The 17,978-nt window shown below is 41.7% G+C and overlaps 1 protein-coding gene across 6 annotated transcripts in view; it reads left to right on the forward strand.

The window, feature by feature from the left end:
- grip1 (glutamate receptor interacting protein 1) overlaps window positions 1–17,978 on the forward strand; it is a 53,563-nt gene that overhangs the window by 16,669 nt on the left and 18,916 nt on the right. For 3 of the 6 annotated variants that reach the window (XM_071501800.1, XM_071501804.1, XM_071501798.1), the window contains exons 2-3: window positions 15,603–15,683; window positions 17,254–17,389. In XM_071501800.1, coding sequence (XP_071357901.1) covers window positions 15,603–15,683; window positions 17,254–17,389 — 217 coding nt within the window. The other 3 variants (XM_071501801.1, XM_071501802.1, XM_071501803.1) reach the window with 3 other exon arrangements.

Consider the following 17,978-nt stretch of genomic DNA (forward strand, 5'->3'; position numbering starts at 1 on the left):
GCAGGGCATCAGTGCTCAGACCAGGCCTGAGGAGGTGCTGGGTTTGTGGTTGTGCGCTGTCAGGAGATGTTGTACATCTTGAAACTACAAGCGTGAAAGCGGATTGTGTTGTTCAGCTCTGTTCGGTTCATCATCATCAATGGGCATTTGTTAATTGGTTTGTCCATTTAACCCATTTATGCTGCTTTTCCAGGTCACACACATTCAATTAATTATGTCATTAGACATTAGTGTAACAGAGCTGAGAAGTACTGAAAGAAATGTGATATAATAATGAATAATTCTAGACTGTATTGTTTCCACTTTAGTTTTCTGCTTTGGCTGCTGTCAAACAGGTGTTAAGTGTCGCTCTGTGTGGGGTCATAAAGGTCGTACAAAGTCTTAAAGCTCCATCCAGTCTAAAGGTAGATGTCCATGTGTTTGTGATTATAAAGCAGGTCTAGGTTCTATATTAATACTGTGAAAGTATCAAAGCCTCAGTCCACAGAGAAATGCACACAGGCTGTATTCAGAAACTGAGCCTTAAAACCAGCCGTCAGGACTTCTGGAACTTTGTGATGTCACAACAAAGCAGTCACCGCTCTCAGCCATGCCCCAAGCCCCACCCACCTGGACCCACCATCCAACCTTGCAGGATTTGGCTTCTCTAGCTGAAATCTGTATATTTTTTTTATCACTCAGAAAACAGTCAGCCAATCAGAAGAGAGACTCAGAGCCTCTCTTCTGATTGGCTGACTGACCTGTTGTTTCTAGAGCTCCAGAGAGAAGCCTGAGAGAGGAGATGTAAAACTACACTGAGATGGTTTTTGGTTCTTAAAACTGCAGATTTATCTTCTGATGGAGATCAACACTTCCGATTAAAAAGTGTAAAATTTGGGACCTTTAAACTTTTCTTGATGCAACCTTCTGAGGTTTAATTTTCTTCATGTTTGTCAAATCACAAGTGCAAATGTCACCTGCTTTAATTAAGAAGCAAACCTGACCTTTAATTCAAATGAATGATTAGTTATCTCATTGTGACCTATATTAGGGTTTAATTCCATTTTATATTTGAAGCAGAAATAACATCAGAGGATCATCACATGTTGACAGAATATATCACCAGGCTTATTAAAGGTCCCCTGTGGAGCTTCTGACCACCAGCTGGGTAATGGAGCAACGTTTTTCTGAGCAGCTTCCTGTTTTGTTTGTCAACATAATCCTCCGTCATTTTCCCATCATTCCACCGACCGACATCAACCTGCATGTGAATAGAGCAGGTTTTAAATACTGACAGGACCAAGCTGGACCGGGTCTGGTCCACACCTCTGCATCCAGGATCTCACCAAACTCAGTCGGCTCAGTCAGTCACAAAGAGGTGGAGAGAGAACAATTAGTCATCGGTCGAAAAGCTCCAGAGGGATCGAGTAAGGAGACCTTGTTGGGATTCTGGTTCTGTTGGATTCTGGTTCTGGTCTAGACTCCGTTGTTTTATGTTTTCAGTTCCTTGACGTTCCTCTGTTGTGTTGTGATTCTGTAGTGTTTGGTTTTTCTGTCCATTAGTCAGCGGGGAGTCGAGCTGACAGGAGATGAGGAGGATGAGGCATCATGAAATCAACCCTGGATGTTGTGGCCCCTCTGTGGGGCCCCGGGGCAGAAGTTAGCTGTTGGTTGTTGTTGTTGCCCCCTCTGTTCGTTCTAGTTTCATGATTTACCCTAAAACCAAGCAGTGCTTGGAGCTGACGTTGTCTCTGGCAGCAGCTTCTCACGTGTGAATATTTAGCAGTTTTCTGGTTTTCTATGATAATAAATCAATTGATTATTAGAGACATTAATCATCGGATGTATTGATAATGAGATAATTGTTGTCCTGTGATGTAATAATAATATATGATGTAATCATACAACCACTGCTGCAGAAACAGAGTGAATCTGAGGCTTTTGGGGCCCCGAGGATCTAAATAGGATCTAAATATTATCAATGATTATAATTAGTGATTGACTTGCAGATTTATTAATTAATTCCATGGTCAACAAATCAACAGCGTCCAGACTTAGACACGTTCAGTTTATAACGATAAAACAGACGAGCAGCAGAGGAGCTGTAATCAGTTCATTGATTATCAATATTTCTGCTCATTAATTTTCTGCTCTGATGTGTTAGAATCCTCCAGCAGCCAGTGAGTCACCAACAGAGGCAAAGTTTGTCCCCGGGACACTGCAGCAAAGACGACACATGCTTGTTTCATGTGACTGTTTCTGTGTGTTTTTGTGTTTCTGTGTGTTTCTGTGTGTTTTTGTGTTTCTGTGTGTTTCTGTGTGTTTTTGTGTTTCTGTGTTTCTGTGTCACAGACCAAATGTCTGATTCCCTCCTCTACTTGCTGAGTTTACGCTCAGACGTCGTCTAAATGAGATTCAGGACTATTTGGTTTTTTTTTTTTTGGTTGAACTCTGGTTCACGGCTCACTCAGCTCCATCTGTCTCCCTCTGGAGAAATCTCCGACAGGACTTGAACTCGCCGTCGACTGAACTGTTTACACTGATGAAAGCGTTTGCGAGCTGTTTGCTCCGAGCTGCGAGCAGATGATGAGAGATTCACTTTGGTGTCTCTTATGTTTCCTGAATGAAGAGGACAAAGATGAACTGAGTTTATTAAAGCTGCAGCTGACGCTCACCGTCATCACCAGTTCATCAGATGGTTTTCTGGATTTGTTGATTTCTCAGTTTTTCTATGAAATCGAATCAATCAAAAAACCGTGTAAAATGCTGGATCCTGAAAATGTATCAGTGATCTAAATTTCCTGTCAATCGACTAATTGATTAATTGACTGATTGTCCTGATCCACTTCTGTGTGGAAAGTGTTACAAATAGCTTTTGTGTGTATTTGTGTAAATTTTGTGACAACACATTTATAGGTGTGGATGTGTGTTAATGTGCTAACAACTGACACTGAGCTGTTTGGTTCCTCTGTGAAAACGACCACAATATTCCTGAGTGTGGCCGAGCTGCCAAGAGACATCTCATGTAGCTACCAACTGTGTGTGTGTGTGTGTGTGTGTGTTTAGTACAGCGTGTGATTCTATATGAAGGCGATTTGTGGTTGGTTGACTGGTTAACACACACACACACACACACACACACACGCCTCTTTCAGTGTGATTTCAGTCGGTCACTGATTTAATCAGCTTCACCTGGTTCCTTTCATCAGGTGTCTTAAAGAGTAACTTCACACTGAATCCAACTTTATTATCAGCTGATTTTGTTTTAGGGAAAATTTCTCATTGTTGAATTTCTGATTTTCCCCGGTGAGAATGAGTCGTCTGTGGATCTGAGGGTTCAGATTAAACCTCTGCAGACACAGTGTCTGCCCCCCCCCAGTGGTCCTGGGAGAAACTTTGGTGTTTGGAGGTCTTGTCTGGTTTGAGTGACGTAGGTTAAAGGTGTTGGTCGTGCAGCCTCTGGCCCCGCCCCCATCAGCGATGTCACCTGTATCTCACCTGCATGTGACTCTGCTTCCTTCCCGAGCAGATGTGTGGCTCTCGGCCTCCTGCCGTCTCCGCTCTGATCTCATTACACGCTGAAACATCATGATGCATACATTTACACATTAATGAGGTGAGACGATATCGACTGTACACGGTACGAGTTCAGACCAGTGCAGTTCACAGCAGTCATGTGTTATGTGAAGATTGTTGACATAGAAAAATTTGCTAATTAATGCTTTGAATAAGGACTTCATTAGCATAACTGGTGCTGTGTTCAACATGATGGAGATTAAAGAGGAAAACGGGCAGCAGGAGGGAGGCTGGGGTCTGGATTAGCATTTTATTTGTGCTTCCTGGTTCTGATTTTTGTTATAATGAGTGAAGAAGGAAAACTGAATATGACAAAATACTTGGTTTTCATCTGTTTGTGGCTGCGTCAACATTCCTGTCAAACGCTACACCTCCCTGTTTTTTAATAGTCGCCATGTGTGAACGTGCGAGACTCTCGACTCTGCGGCTCTCGGTCCCACGTGTTCCACTTTTCCATTTGCAGCGACTGGATTCATGTTGGTCTGGAGGCGTTGTTCCTCGCTGCTGGATTATCTTCACAGCCAGCGAGCGCACAACCGGAGAGAGAAGAAGTGGAGCAGAGATCTGCACAACTTCACCTTAATTACTGCGCAGGCCTCTGGAGGTTCAGAGCACTTCCCCCGATTATTAGGATACAATGTTTAATGAGTTTAATTTAAAGAACAAATGCTTCTTTTTCTTCTTTAATTAAGGAGACCAGAAAAAAGAGGATACACAATGGGGTAGAGTGCACTTTATTAGGAACACTAAAACTAATGCAGTCTGAAGTAACGGCCTCCTTGATGAAGGTTATAATGTTCATGTACATATACAAAGAGCTGTTTTCCAAAATGTAGTGTGACACTGTTTTGTTCGAAGCAAAAAAATCAATTTTAATACCATTTTAAAAGGATTTATTACCATTAGATTTTTATTTTTTTTATATTTACCATATTAATTTTTATTTTATTTTCACTTTCACCTCTGACCCATGAAAACGAAGAATCGTCTCCCTACAACATCATCAGTCAGTTGTAATAAATAAATTAGGGATTGTTATGTTTGACCATTTTCCAGAGGCCTGATTAATAATAATAATAATAATAATAATAATAATAATAATAATAATAATAATAATGACAATGACAATAAACTTTATTTGTACAGCACCTTTCATACAGGAAATTCAGCTCGGTGTGCTTTACAAAGAAATTACATATATGGAACAAAAAGACATAAAATGAAGATAAAAAATATTTTTAAAACATTCATGTAAAATGAGACAGAATAATAATAAAATGAAATAAATTATAATAATAAACATCAATACTTCTACCAGAATTTTAAAGAAGTGCTGAGCAGAGCATAAGAGCAAGTTAAAGGCTGAGGTATGAAGACGGTGTGTCCACGTGACAAAGGCTGCATCCTCAGCTTTCCTGGGAACCTTCAATAAACCAGCAGTGGACGATCTGAGTCGACCTGAAGTGGTAAAACTAGTCAGTATGAAACAACCCTGTTAATGACCCGTCAGATTTACCTTGTTGCCTCCCCGAGGGGTCTCGAACCTGAGGTTGAGAACCACATTTTACATGTTTTCTACGTGTTTTCAGTTGGCCTTCAACAGAACTGTCCCACACTGCGCAAACGAGGTGTGATGTCACAGGTGCGATGTCACAGGTGTGATGTAGGTAATGAGGATTTGTTTAGCAGGAAGTGAATCCGTTTACTAGAATCTGCACGTTTCTTGTGCTTTTCAGCTGTGTGAACTTGAGTGGACGTGATGGGACAGAGTTTTGTTAGCGTGTGAGCGTGTTAGCATCCTGGCTCCTCAGCTGATCCGTCTGATGGTCCAACACATTGGTTCAGGGTGAAACATCTCAGCATCGCTGGATGGATTGATGTGAAATTTGGTACCAAGATTTAAAGATGTTGAAAGCTCATGACTTTGAGTCTGTGCTGCCGCCTGCAGCTCAAACCTTCACTTTAATGTCCAGGAAAAGCTCCTGGACTCTAAAGGACGTACTCATGTTTCCTTCATCGATATTTAATGTTCCAACATGAAGTTATCATCAGTCAACATCCCATGTGAGCAAGTCTGATGTCCTTCATTAAAGAATAAATATCCACACAACACAGTTCACTAACACAAGATACTTACAAACTTAATTACTAATCATTTTTTTATAAACCACATAAACAAACAAGTGTTGACTAAAGTGAGTTTACAGAGAATTTGTAAATACACTCAATTATTAACATGAAAAATTAAAATGACAAGAGACATCAGGGAAATGTGTCTGTAGCAGCGAAGCTACGTTAAACATCAGGTTGTTTATCGTGTCTTTGATCAAATGAGCCTGGTGTGATCTGATCTCGTGTCAGTGCTTTTGATCAGATGAGTGAAGTCATTCTTCTCAAATATATCAATGATATATCTGTTTGGTATCAGAAAAGTGAAAAGTGAAAGTGAAATGATGGAATTTGAAAGATTTTTACCAGAAAACCTGCATCAAAAGTTCTGACCTGTTTAGTTTGGAGGGTTTAAAGAAAGATGCAGATGCTGTTGAGCTGCATTATGGGAAATGTGATCAGTCATTGGCTTTATTTTTGATTTAATGATCTTTCCTGTCTATCAGTCTAATGAATATGAGCTTGACTTACGAAGGTGAACTTCACTGTGACATCACAATGTTCTACTGACCTTCAGAGATGTAACTCAGGAAGCAGAGATTATGATGACAGAGGAAACAACCACATGTCTGTGAGTCCACTTCATGTTCACGGATTTAGTTTCTGTGTGAGTTTACATTTTGGAAAATGCAGTAGAAGCTGGAGTCTCTGTTAACAGCTGCTGGTGGCGATGCACCGCTGGACAAACTGAAAACTGTCTCTGGATTATTTTGATCCTGAAGAAAAACTTGAAAACCTGAAGATTCTCCGGCAAATTCTGAGTCAGTTCTACATGATCTGTTAATTACAAGGTGCAGAAGTCGTTGTTATGAGACGAGCTGAACGCAGTGTGTGTCTGTAGACGTGGACAAACGCTGCTGATGTGAAGAATTCCTGGTTCGTTGATTACAGTGCTGTCGGACTGTCCCATCTGTTCCTCACACACACGGTAACTTGTCAGTCTGACTGTGACTGTTGGCGCTAATTAAAGGTTTACACATCCGTCCTCTGCCCTTCCCATCTCTGGAGCAGTGTTATTAGCACTCTGAGTGTGTGTGTGTGTGTGTGTGTGTGTGTGTGTGTGTGTGTGTGTGTGCACTTACATAAGAAGATGTCATGGTGACTCAAACCCACGTGTTTAACTTTGGGCGGTGGGTGTTGACATGCACACACACAGACACACACTGTCAGTGTTACACTGTGATTTGGTTATTTTGAAATGCCGGAGGCTGTGATGATAACCTGTAATGTGTGTTTGCATGTGTGTGTGTGTTTATGTGTGTGTCAGTATGTGTGTGTGTGTGTGTGTGTGTGTGTGTGTGTGTGTGTGTGTGTGAACACTTCTTTCATCTCTCAAAATCACTCTTTGTACGGTGCAGGGCTGCTCTCTCCCCTCAATTATTCATCAGCTTGTTTCCATGGAAACAGCTGCAGCCGTGTGTGTGTCTGTGTGTGTCTGTGTGTGTGTGTGTGTGTGTGTGTGTGTCTGTGTGTGTGTCTGTGTGTGTGTGTGTGTGTGTGTGTGTGTGTGTGTGTGTGTTTTGGGGGGGTGTTGGTTGATTTCACAGCAGGAAGATGGGCTTCATCAGCTCATTATACTCCATTACTACAGCTGATGTGCACAGAGAGACGACTCCCACACCTCTGGGACAGTAAACAGCTGTTAGAGGTAGTACTAGTACTAACTAGTACTAACTAGTACTTCTAACAGCAAAACTATTTAGTTACAGCTAAAAGTTTTTTCATTGTATATGTAATTGAAGTGTAAACACTGAGAAACTTAGCGCTGTGGCTCAGTTTGGTCCAAACAAAATCACAGCTGTCAACATGAAGTTCAGACGTTCATGTTCTCATGTTCTTCATGTTCTCATGTTCTCATATTCTTCATGTTCTTCATGTTCTCATGTTCTTCATGTTCTTCATGTTCTTCATGTTCTCATATTCTTCATGTTCTTCATGTTCTTCATGTTCTTCATGTTCTCATATTCTTCATGGTCTTCATGTTCCTCTGAGTTTGAACCTGTTGACATTTGTGATTTTGTCAAGTTTCTGGAGGAAACAAAAATCTCACTCTTGATTGGTTCTTGTCAGAACTGTAGTATTAGTACATTTAGCATCAGTAACAGGAGTAGTAGTATCAGTAGTAGTATTTGTAGTAGCTGTGGTGATGTTATAGTTTAGTACTGCTGGTAGCAGTGGTCTTTCACAAGCACTATTAATTTTGTTGTTTTTGCAGTAATAGCAGCAGCAGTAGTATTTGTTGCAGCTGTTGTTGATTATGGTTTAGTTTAGTTTTTGTATTATCAGCAGCAGCAGTGGTATTAATCGTAGTACTAGTAGTACTAGTAGTAGCATTTGTTGTTGTATTAGCAGTGGCAGTAGTAGTATTTGTAGAAGCTGTTGTTGGTGATGGTTTAGTTTTAGAAGAAGTTGTTGTTTTTTGTTTTTGTAGTATTAGAAACAGCAACAGCAGTAGTACTAGTGTAGCAGCAGTAGTTGTACTATTTGTAGTACCACTGGTTGTTGTTGTACATTGTTTTTATTTTACAAGTACTATTAATTTTTGTTGTTTTTGTAGTATTTGTAGTCGCAGTAACTGCTGCTAGTGATGATGTTTTAGTCTTAGTAGTAGTAGTAGTAGTAGTAGTAGTAGTAGTAGTATTGATGTGATAAAATATAAAACTCCATGAAAAGATGTGACTCCTGAGCAGCTCCGGAGTAAACACAGTGAACAGGTTTTACCAGTGTGCTGTGTTGCCATGGTGTCTCCAGCAGGGGGCGGGGCCGACTCATGGTGGAGCTGGTGACCTGAGGGACCAGGAGGGGGCAGCACAGATCAGATCAGACCGGCACAGTTCAGTCCAGATCTGCCAGCACAGATACAGGGAGCAAGACCTCAGTTAAAACACTGCTCTGATGTCAGAGTGAGGGGCGAGAGACATCAACAGAGAGTGGCACATAGAGAGAGAGAGAGAGATGTAATATGTTGACCTGCATTTTGCTGCAGTTATGGTAATATCACTGTTAATACCTTTAATACACACACTGACACTAATCCAGTGTTATCTGCTGCTGGAACACTGACCCACATGTCTGACCACTTCACTACCTGCTGGATCAGGACACGCCCCCTCCACTGTCAGCCAATAACATCACGGAAAACAGACCTGCTGCTTCCCTATTGGCTCTGTGCTGTTAGCCACTTTCAGGCCAGTAGTAAGTATTTATCTCATCATAGTACTGCAGTGACCCGGCGTCCACATACTTATGGCCACACTGTATAATGTGGTGTAATATTACAGCAGGTCTAAAGTACAATAAACCGACTGCTCATTACTATATATATATATACAGTGTGTACTGTGTGTACTGTGTGTACTGTGTACTCTGGTATTGAAGCTGTGTTTGTGTATCGATGTGGTTTCCTTCTTTTCTATCCTTCCTTCCTTTCCTCCTTTATTAATTCCTCCCCTTCGTTCTTTTTCCGTCCTCATCCTTTCATTTCCTTACTCTTGTATTTCTTTCCCTCCTCCTTTTGCTTCCTTCCTTCGTTCATCCCTTTCTCTCTCTTTTACTATAATTTCCTTACTTTTCTACTTCTTTACTTCCTTCCTTCCTTTATTCCTTCCCTCAATCCTTTCTCCCTTCCTTCTCCTTTCATTTTTTCCTTTCATATCTGTCCTTCCTTCCTTAGCATCTTCCCTCTTTTTATTCCTTTATTGAGTCATTTCATTTCATCCATTCTCCCTTACTTCCTTTTCTGTTTTTATATCCTTTTTTTGCATCCTCCTTTTCTTACTTAGTTCCTTCCTTCTTTCCTTCCATCTTTTCTCCCTTCCTTTTACTTTTAGTTTTTTACATTCATTTCCTTTTCTTTTTTACTTCTTTTCTTTCCCTGCTTTTCTTCTTTCCTCCTTGATTCATTCCTTGATTCCATCCTTTCCTCCTCCCAGTACTCCTCCTCTTTGTGTTTCCTTCATTTGTTTCCTTTCCTCCTTCCTTCCATTTATCTCCACTTCCTTCCTTCTCGTGTTTAAGCCTACTCTCCATCCCTCCCTCCCTCCCTCCATCCATCCATCCATCCAGCTGCACAGAAACACATTACAAGTCAGCGGAGACACACAGCAGCCTCCTTCCTCCCTCTGCCTCTCCATCATCCCCCCTCCTCCTCCTCCTCCTCATCCTCCCATCTGCGCAGACTCTGCCCCCTCCCCCCTCCCTCCTTCCCTCTCTCCCTTCCTCCCTCCTCCTCCGCTGCCTCATTTTATGGAGGAGCTTCACATCTGCAGCGCTCCCTCTCTCTCGCTCGGTGATGGTTTCTGTTTGAGGAGGTCATTCGTCAGTCAGTCAGTCGCTCACAGAGGAGAGGAAGACGAGCAGAAGGGAGGAGGAGGAGTAGGAGGAGGAGGTGTAGTTTGTGGCGGCTGCATCTGCATGGCGGCGGGGGGGAGGCGACGCTCGGCTCGGCTTCACCATGATCGCCGTGTCGTTTAAATGTCGCTGCCAGATCCTGCGCAGGGTGAACAAAGGTAGAGAGACATAGACTGAGACTGGGAGGGAGAGAGAGAGAGAGACAGAGAGAGAGAGAGAGAGGCTGGATGTGTGTGTGATGGAGGGATAAGCATGTTTGCATGTGGAACATACGTGTGTGTTTGCACGGTCGAGAGACATTTGGTATAATCTGCTGACACTGAAAAGAGAGAGAGTGGGTTGTTTATGACCAAATCCAGCTGTGTGTGTGTGTGTGCATGTGTGTGTGTGTGTGTGTGTTAGAGAGCATGCATGTGTGTGTTGAAAATGATCTCATGGATCCATTCAGTCGATCGCTGCAGGTAGCTCCGGACGAGAGACCCTCAGAGTGAGTGCCAGCACAGAGAGAGAGAGAGAGAGAGCAGTGCATCTTTTTTTCATGAATGTAATATTCATGGTGTGTATTAACAGGGGAGAGTGAGAATAGAGGAGAAAGGAGGGCAGAGAGAGAGAGAGAGAGTGTGTCAAGGTTTCTGTGATATTCTCATCATCAGATAGAAAGTGTGGAGCTGAAGCTGCAGGTGTTTGTTTCTCCGTTTTCTTTTTCACATTCTCTCGTGAAATCAGATGAAAACAAACAAGTAAAAGCCTCGTGTTCAGATTTTTAGCCTAAATTATCAGCAGAGTAAAAGTGTTTATTATCAGTGTTTAATTATCATTGGAGCTGAAAGACGAATCAGTTACGTCATTTATTTGAAAACACTGCTGTTTTCTCTTGGACTCAAATCTGGGACTAAAATCTGAATGGATTTGAGATTTTCAGATGTAGACGTCACATCAGGCTCTTTTTACCACAATTACTGCAACTGTCTTAACCAGAATAAGCACTTTATTGATCAATGGAAAAGACTTTTATATTTTTATATTTTTATATTTAAGCCTCGGGCTGCAACAACCAATGAAAACAGGAGTCAAACCACAGCACACCTGAGACGATTTAATGAAGTGGAACAAAATATGAAATATTTATCTGTAAGAGGAATTTAAACAGGAGAGATGGAGGGAAATCAAACAACCAGCTGAAGTCGACTCTGTGGATGAAGTCTGTCCTGAAGAGCTGATGGATTCATAAAAAAAGGATCAATAGATTAATAAATAATGAAGATAATCAGTGACCGGTTTGAGCAGGTTTATTGATGATGGTTAAATGTGAGTAAATTCTGTTTTTATAGAACTGAGATGTTTTAATTTGTAGGTGGAGGAAGTTCAGATCCTCAGTCAGCAGCGACAGATTATGAGAGCGAAGGCGTCTGGAAAAGGCCTCTGCTCCTGGACGAGACGTCCAGACTGAGAGAGACACAGTATGACTGCAAACGATGTGGCGGCCTTTGTGTCTCTGTTGGTGGATGTTTTAAGTCGCTTTATGTTCATTTTGTGTTTATTTGTGGTTGTTTTGTGTGTTATTGTCATAATTTTCAATCTATTTGCCGTCATTTTGCATGTCTTTGCAATTTTGCGTGTTATTGTGGTTGTTTTGTGTCTCTTTGCAGTCATTTTAAGTCTCTGCAGTAATTTTATGTGTCTTTGTAGTTTTGTGTGTTATTGTGGTTGTTTTGTGTCTCTTTGTAGTTGTTCTAATCCAGGGGCCCCATAAAGCCTTGGGCCCCAGGGCCTGGGCCCAGTAGACCCGCTCAGTAATGTCAGAAACTTGTAGTGTAGTGATGAAATATTCCCTCTGAAGCTCAGTGGAAGATGAGGAGAAAGTAAAGAGCAGCAGTGAAGTGACTGTGTTAAATTCAGCTCTGGAGTAAATGTTCTTCGTTTCCTTCACTGTGTAAAAGACTGTGAGTTGTTACTGAATGATGTGTGTGTGTGTGTGTGTGTGTGTGTGTGTGTGAGAGACGACCTCTGCTGTAGAAGGTCACAGCTGTTTGTGGACCTGAGGCAGATTCTGGTTCATCCAAACATGTGAAAACACACAGTGGCCTCTAACGTTATCTCCTTGCGTCGCATCCATTTAACCCGACGAAGCTTCACTTTCCTTTTGTTTTTCGTGTAACGTTTATGCAGCATCACTTTAATCACTCTACGTGACGTTATCTGCAGGAACACCGCTCCAGTGTCATACGTCACATTAGATAGTTCAGCTTTATTTCACAGGGGAGAACAAGCTGCAGTTATAACCAGTGTCTTCTCTCTGAGGATTTATTTTATCTGAGTTTCTTTGTTGAGGTAGTTTATTTCCTACAGTACAACCAGAGACAACATCTGAAGAAAATGTGAATTTTCTATGAAATTTGAGCTCAAGCAGTCGGTTACCTCATCAGGTATTTTATTTATTTATTCCCACATAAGAATTTAAAACGTGCAGGAGCAGACAAAACATCTAAATGTGCACAAATAACTGAAATCATTTTAATGCAGTGAATTAAAGAAACTCTGATAACTAAAACTAGACAGAAAATGTTTGACTGCGTCTCTGTGTTCAACGCTGTAGAAAACTCCAGGAGAAGCAGAAACAAACTGACGTCAATCAGATGAATATTTACAGATTAACACATGGATCAATAATGTGTGGCAGCTCAAAGTCATGAAGAATACAGATGAGGACTTTTTGTTTCGTCTTCTTGGAAACTGATGGATATTTAGGTCTGTTGATGAAATATTTTTCTCTTACCTACGATGTCTTTTCATGGTTTCTTCTTAAAAACTCAAATATACTGAGCAGGTACTTAATAACTAACTCTTTGTCCATTTCCCTTATAATTAGGACCAAACTGTGTCGGCCTGTTAAGTGTCCTGTAAAACAGAGAACCTGTAACATTAAGCATTAGCAGCATTTTTACTGCTGCTGTAATTTTTCCAGCCTGTGGGTGGCGCCGTGTGGACGCTTCACCGAGGCTGGTTTCAGACGCTCGATATCTAAACGAGTGTGTGACCTTGTTAAACAATTACTGCTCGATAATAGGAGCTAAAAGTATTTAGATTATATAACATCACAGTTTGTAGAATATGTGAGTGAGTGTTGGAGAGAGAGAGAGAGAGAGAGAGAGAGAGAGAGAGAGAGAGAGAGAGAGAGAGAGAGAGAGAGAGAGAGAGAGAGAGAGAGAGATCCTACATCTGCAGGAGGAGGAGGAGGAGGCTTTCATCTCCAGTTAGCTATGGTGTGTGTGTGTGTGTGTTTTTTCACAGTGTCATTGTGTTTCTGAGCTCAGCTGCCTCAACCAAACAGAAGAGAAAAAAGATCTGGAGCAGATTAGAATAAACTAGAGCGAAATAAAATAGAACCAAACTGACGACCAAAATAGACACTGAAGTGGGAGGAGCCAACGCTCTGTCAACAACAGGTTTAAACCTGTTAAAGTCACATGGTCACTTAAACCTCATCACTGTGGTTGAAACCGAATCTGTAGTTTACAATAGTCCAGTAGAAGTTACTGAGGTTTAACTAAAGCTGCTGCAGACCTGGTTTAACTGAGGTTTAACTAAAGCTGCTGCAGACCTGGTTTAACTGAGGTTTAACTAAAGCTGCTGCAGACCTGGTTTAACTGAGGTTTAACTAAAGCTGCTGCAGACCTGGTTTAACTGAGGTTTAACTAAAGCTGCTGCAGACCTGGTTTAACTGAGTTCAGTATAAATTCAGATTTACTATAAAAACTGCCAAACTTACACAACAGCTTCATTACAGTTAAAGGTCAGAAACACAGTAACTGATTCAGGCAAATGTAACTGAGAACAAATAATCATCTAAGTCCACCACAGTTTACTGTAAGCGAACGCCGGCTGTTTGACAGGTTGCTGAGGCTGCAGAAACGTTCAGATCAATATTACTTAATGGTGGTGACAGTAAACTTAGCAGGAGATGGTTTCTCAGTTAATGAGATTCATGGTTGGAACAAAATCATTATCAAAGCTGCATCACATCATCAGCGTCACTGTAAAGAACAACAGTGACACATCACTCGCTCTGTAATCAGTCTCTTCCATTAATTAATTGTCTTTGTGACTTTTTACATTATCGGTGTCTGTAAAATCTGGTTTTGTAGATGTAATTATTACTAATTAACCTTGATTACAGTCAGTTTTTTCTTCCCTGTTACAGTTTTTAACAGTTTTTATGGTTTTGTTTGTTTTTTTTGTTTCAGCTGCAGCCGATAAAACTTGTGTATCAGCTACAAACCTAGAATATTGTGGGTTTTAATTGTGTCATCATCACGTATTTCCCGCCTCCAGTGGATCCACTCAACATGATCCTCAATCAAATAAAGTGACAATTAATCAATCATCCAATTAAAACACAGATCCGGTCACGTCTCTGCATCAACAACGATCTACATGACATCATGGTGGCTCTCAGCAGGTCTGTCAGACGCCTTGTGTGCGATGACATCATTGTGGGGGGTCTCCCAGCGGACTGCTGCGATTGGCCCATACTTAGCTACACCACAGTGTTCTCCGCAGGGATTGGTCACTGGACTGATGAGGTCACCTCTCTGTAGCTGGAGTGTTTTTTATTCATGAGCTCAGGCTGCAGCAGCGTTACACTGCAAACCAGACAGATAACTGGTGAGGAGGAGTCTGTCCGTTAACTCTCAGATTTATCAGCTGTTAATAGGCAGCATGGTGCTAACACGCTAAGTTACTGGCCTGTGACACCAGGAAGCTTTAATTGAAGGATTACAGCAGCTGATCTGTTGTTTTTTTCAATAAGTTATCACTTTAGCTCTGAGATGTATTTTTGCAGTGGGAGATCTGCAATGTCTGATGATGATGATGGTGAGTACAGATGCATTATGGGAGTCTGTCAGTGACTTTTCATTTGGGGACAGCCCAGGTTGGTAGATACTGAAATCTGTGAGGTTTTTGTCTGTTGTGGTTTGTTTGGGCTCAGAGTGAAAAAGAAGTGAAACTTAAAACTCCGAGTTGTTTTTTATTGGAGCTTCAGAACCAGTTAAAATAACTGGTCCAGATGTGGAGCCAGTTAGAGGAACTGGTAAAGCTCTAAAGTGGTTGAAAGAAGTGGTAGAAATCCAGAATTAGTCAGATGATGTCACAGAGCCTCAGAACCAGTTAAAGGAACTGGTAAAGGTCTGGAACCAGTTAAAGGAACTGGTAAAGGTCCAGAACCAGTTAAAGGAACTGGTAAAGGTCTGGAACCAGTTAAAGGAACTGGTAAAGGTCTGGAACCAGTTAAAGGAACTGGTAAAGGTCTGGAACCAGCTAGAGAAAGTGAGTCTGCATACATTTGAACAACTGGACTGGAACCAGTTAAAGGTCCAACACCATGGTTTTGGTAGAGCTTCATGACCAGTTAGAGGAACTGGTGAAGTGCAGGTCTGAAACCAGTCTGAGAAGCTGGTAGAGCTTCTGAACCAGTGTGTGTCTTTTACTGTGTATAGTGATGTGTGTTGTGTTTCTTTGTGTTTCAGATGAGGGGCCGTACACCAAACACTCTGCCGGGTCCAGACCTCCAGATGGAGCGCTGGCCATCAGGAGGCAGAGCATACCAGGTAACACACAACTGTTGTGCAGTTATATTCTAGTTTGTGCTGTGATTTGTTGTTTGTTGTTTCTACAGTTTTCTACAGTGATTCCATTGACAGAGCTAATAAAGCTCACTGATGAAGATAACAGCTCTGAAAATAGACCTCACACACACACACACACACACACACACACACAGTTATCTGATGTTTCTATGTGTGTGACCTGCAGGAAGATGCTTGCAGTTGCAGTTATCTCCTCCCACCTGGAGCTGGTGGCCTACTTGCAGCTTTTATCTGAACGCTGGAATCAGAATTAGCCAATAACGCTGCAAGTAAAATATATGAAGATGCTTCCAGTGACACTAGACAGCTGTTATAGTGATGAACAGCCTCCCGGCTCAGTGTTTCTCCAGTGATAAACAAGAAGTAAAGGAAGTGGAAGAGCTGTCAAGACCTGTTCGATTTTTGACACGAGGATATGAACCCAGTCATTTCTGAAAAAGTTAGATGTTAGATGACTCGGAAGAGCTTCAGAACCAGTAGAGGAACTTACAGTGCTTCACAGTAACTGGCAGATTCTTGTAGCAGTTGGTAAAACTGGTGGAGCTTCATAAAGTTGAAGAGCAACTGGTAAAGTAACTGGTACAGGATTTAGAGAAACTGAAGGATCCTCAGAACCAGCAGAGTTGAAGAGCCAGTAAGAGGATTAGTTAGAACCTTTGAACCCGTCAGACAAGCGTATGGAGCTCTGGTACCAGGTGATGGAGGAACTGGTGGAGCTTCAGAACCAGTTTGAGGAGCTGGTTGAGCCATTAGAGTTTCAGAGCCATGTCAACGACAGTGAAACCACCACTGACGATCCTCACATTGGAATTTAAATCTACTTATACTCTGCTGCAGACACACTTTTTATTTGGAATCAGAAGAAACAAAAGAACTCAAGCAGCTTTAATGAAGCTCTGTTGTACTTCTTCTTCTTTCAGCTTAAAGTTCACTGGCGGTTTCAAAAGTTTCCGCTGTCGCTGCAGGAAACTGGTTCATCTCACTCTTTTTTTCCAGGATCAAAGATTTGAGGTTTTTCTTTTTCAGGCTGTGAGTCAGCGCTGATGTTTTAGAGAAGGTGAAAAGGGCACAGTAAAGCCTCTTTGGAGGAGGAAGATGAGGGAGGAGAAGAAGACAATGATGGTCACTGCCAAAGATCAGATTATTTAATCCTGTCTAAATGAAGCGAAGCGTTGCCTGATTAATATTAAAATACAACATTTCAATAAAATCCCACTCTCTGTTTTATCACCTGAGGACCGGTCACATCACATCGTACCAGGTCTGCACTGAAATATCTTCCTCTCTCTCCATCCATCTCTCCCTCTGCTAAATATTTCAGGCCTTTGATAAAATATAGATGGACGACAGAATAGAAGATGACTCCACTTCTCTTTGTTCAGATGATTATTTTCTTTCTCTGTGTGAGGAGGAAACTTGAGAGAAGGAGCTGAGGTGGAATAAATAAACCCAGAAGAAATAAAGGGGTTTGATTGTGCTGGAAGATGATTTTATGTTCAACCAATCACGTGTCCTGTATGTTGTGATGTAGACGAGTTTCGGGGCTGCTCTGTGGTGGAGCTGATGAAGAAGGAGGGGACGACGCTGGGACTGACGGTTTCAGGCGGCATCGACAAAGATGGGAAACCCCGGGTTTCAAACCTGCGACAGGGAGGCATCGCTGCCAGGTAACACATCTGTTTCTGTCTCAGCCTCCTCCCTCTGGCCACCGCTTCATTTTACAGCACATATAAAACTTTATTGACTCGCTCTTTGAAACTCAAACGTACATTTGATTGAAATGAACTGTTACCATCTGACTTCAGTGAGTCCGTGAACGCATCGCGAATGAAAACAAACGTGGTCAGACTGTGATTCTGAGTTCTGCAGTTTCATGTGTCAGTCTGATCAAAACCTGTCACAGCGAATGAGGTGAGAGCAACGTACAGAAACGAGTGGGAGAAAACGGTGTGACCACAGCTGCAATATAGAAACACACAGGTAGAATTTGTTTTGATTAAACAACGAGAATCCTGCTTTAAAGAGAAGGAAACCTGAGGTCCTGAGGCTTTTACCAGATTCAGGCAACTGATGTTTTTAAAAAAACAGATGAAGTCAGTTATATCGTTATTGTTAAATTTGTTCATGCACACGTAGTTATCTTGTCTTAATTAGCCCGGTGACATCGCAGGTCAGCTCTGTGGAATCAGTTTTTCAGGTTGACTCCAGTCCGGAACTGACTCTGCTCCAAAGATTGGATCTGGATTTAAGAGCAGG

The sequence above is a fragment of the Trachinotus anak genome, unplaced genomic scaffold (genome assembly GCF_046630095.1).
Source record: "Trachinotus anak isolate AG129_WGS33_773 ecotype Australia unplaced genomic scaffold, CSIRO_AGI_Tana_v1 ptg000018l, whole genome shotgun sequence".
NCBI lineage: Eukaryota > Metazoa > Chordata > Actinopteri > Carangiformes > Carangidae > Trachinotus > Trachinotus anak.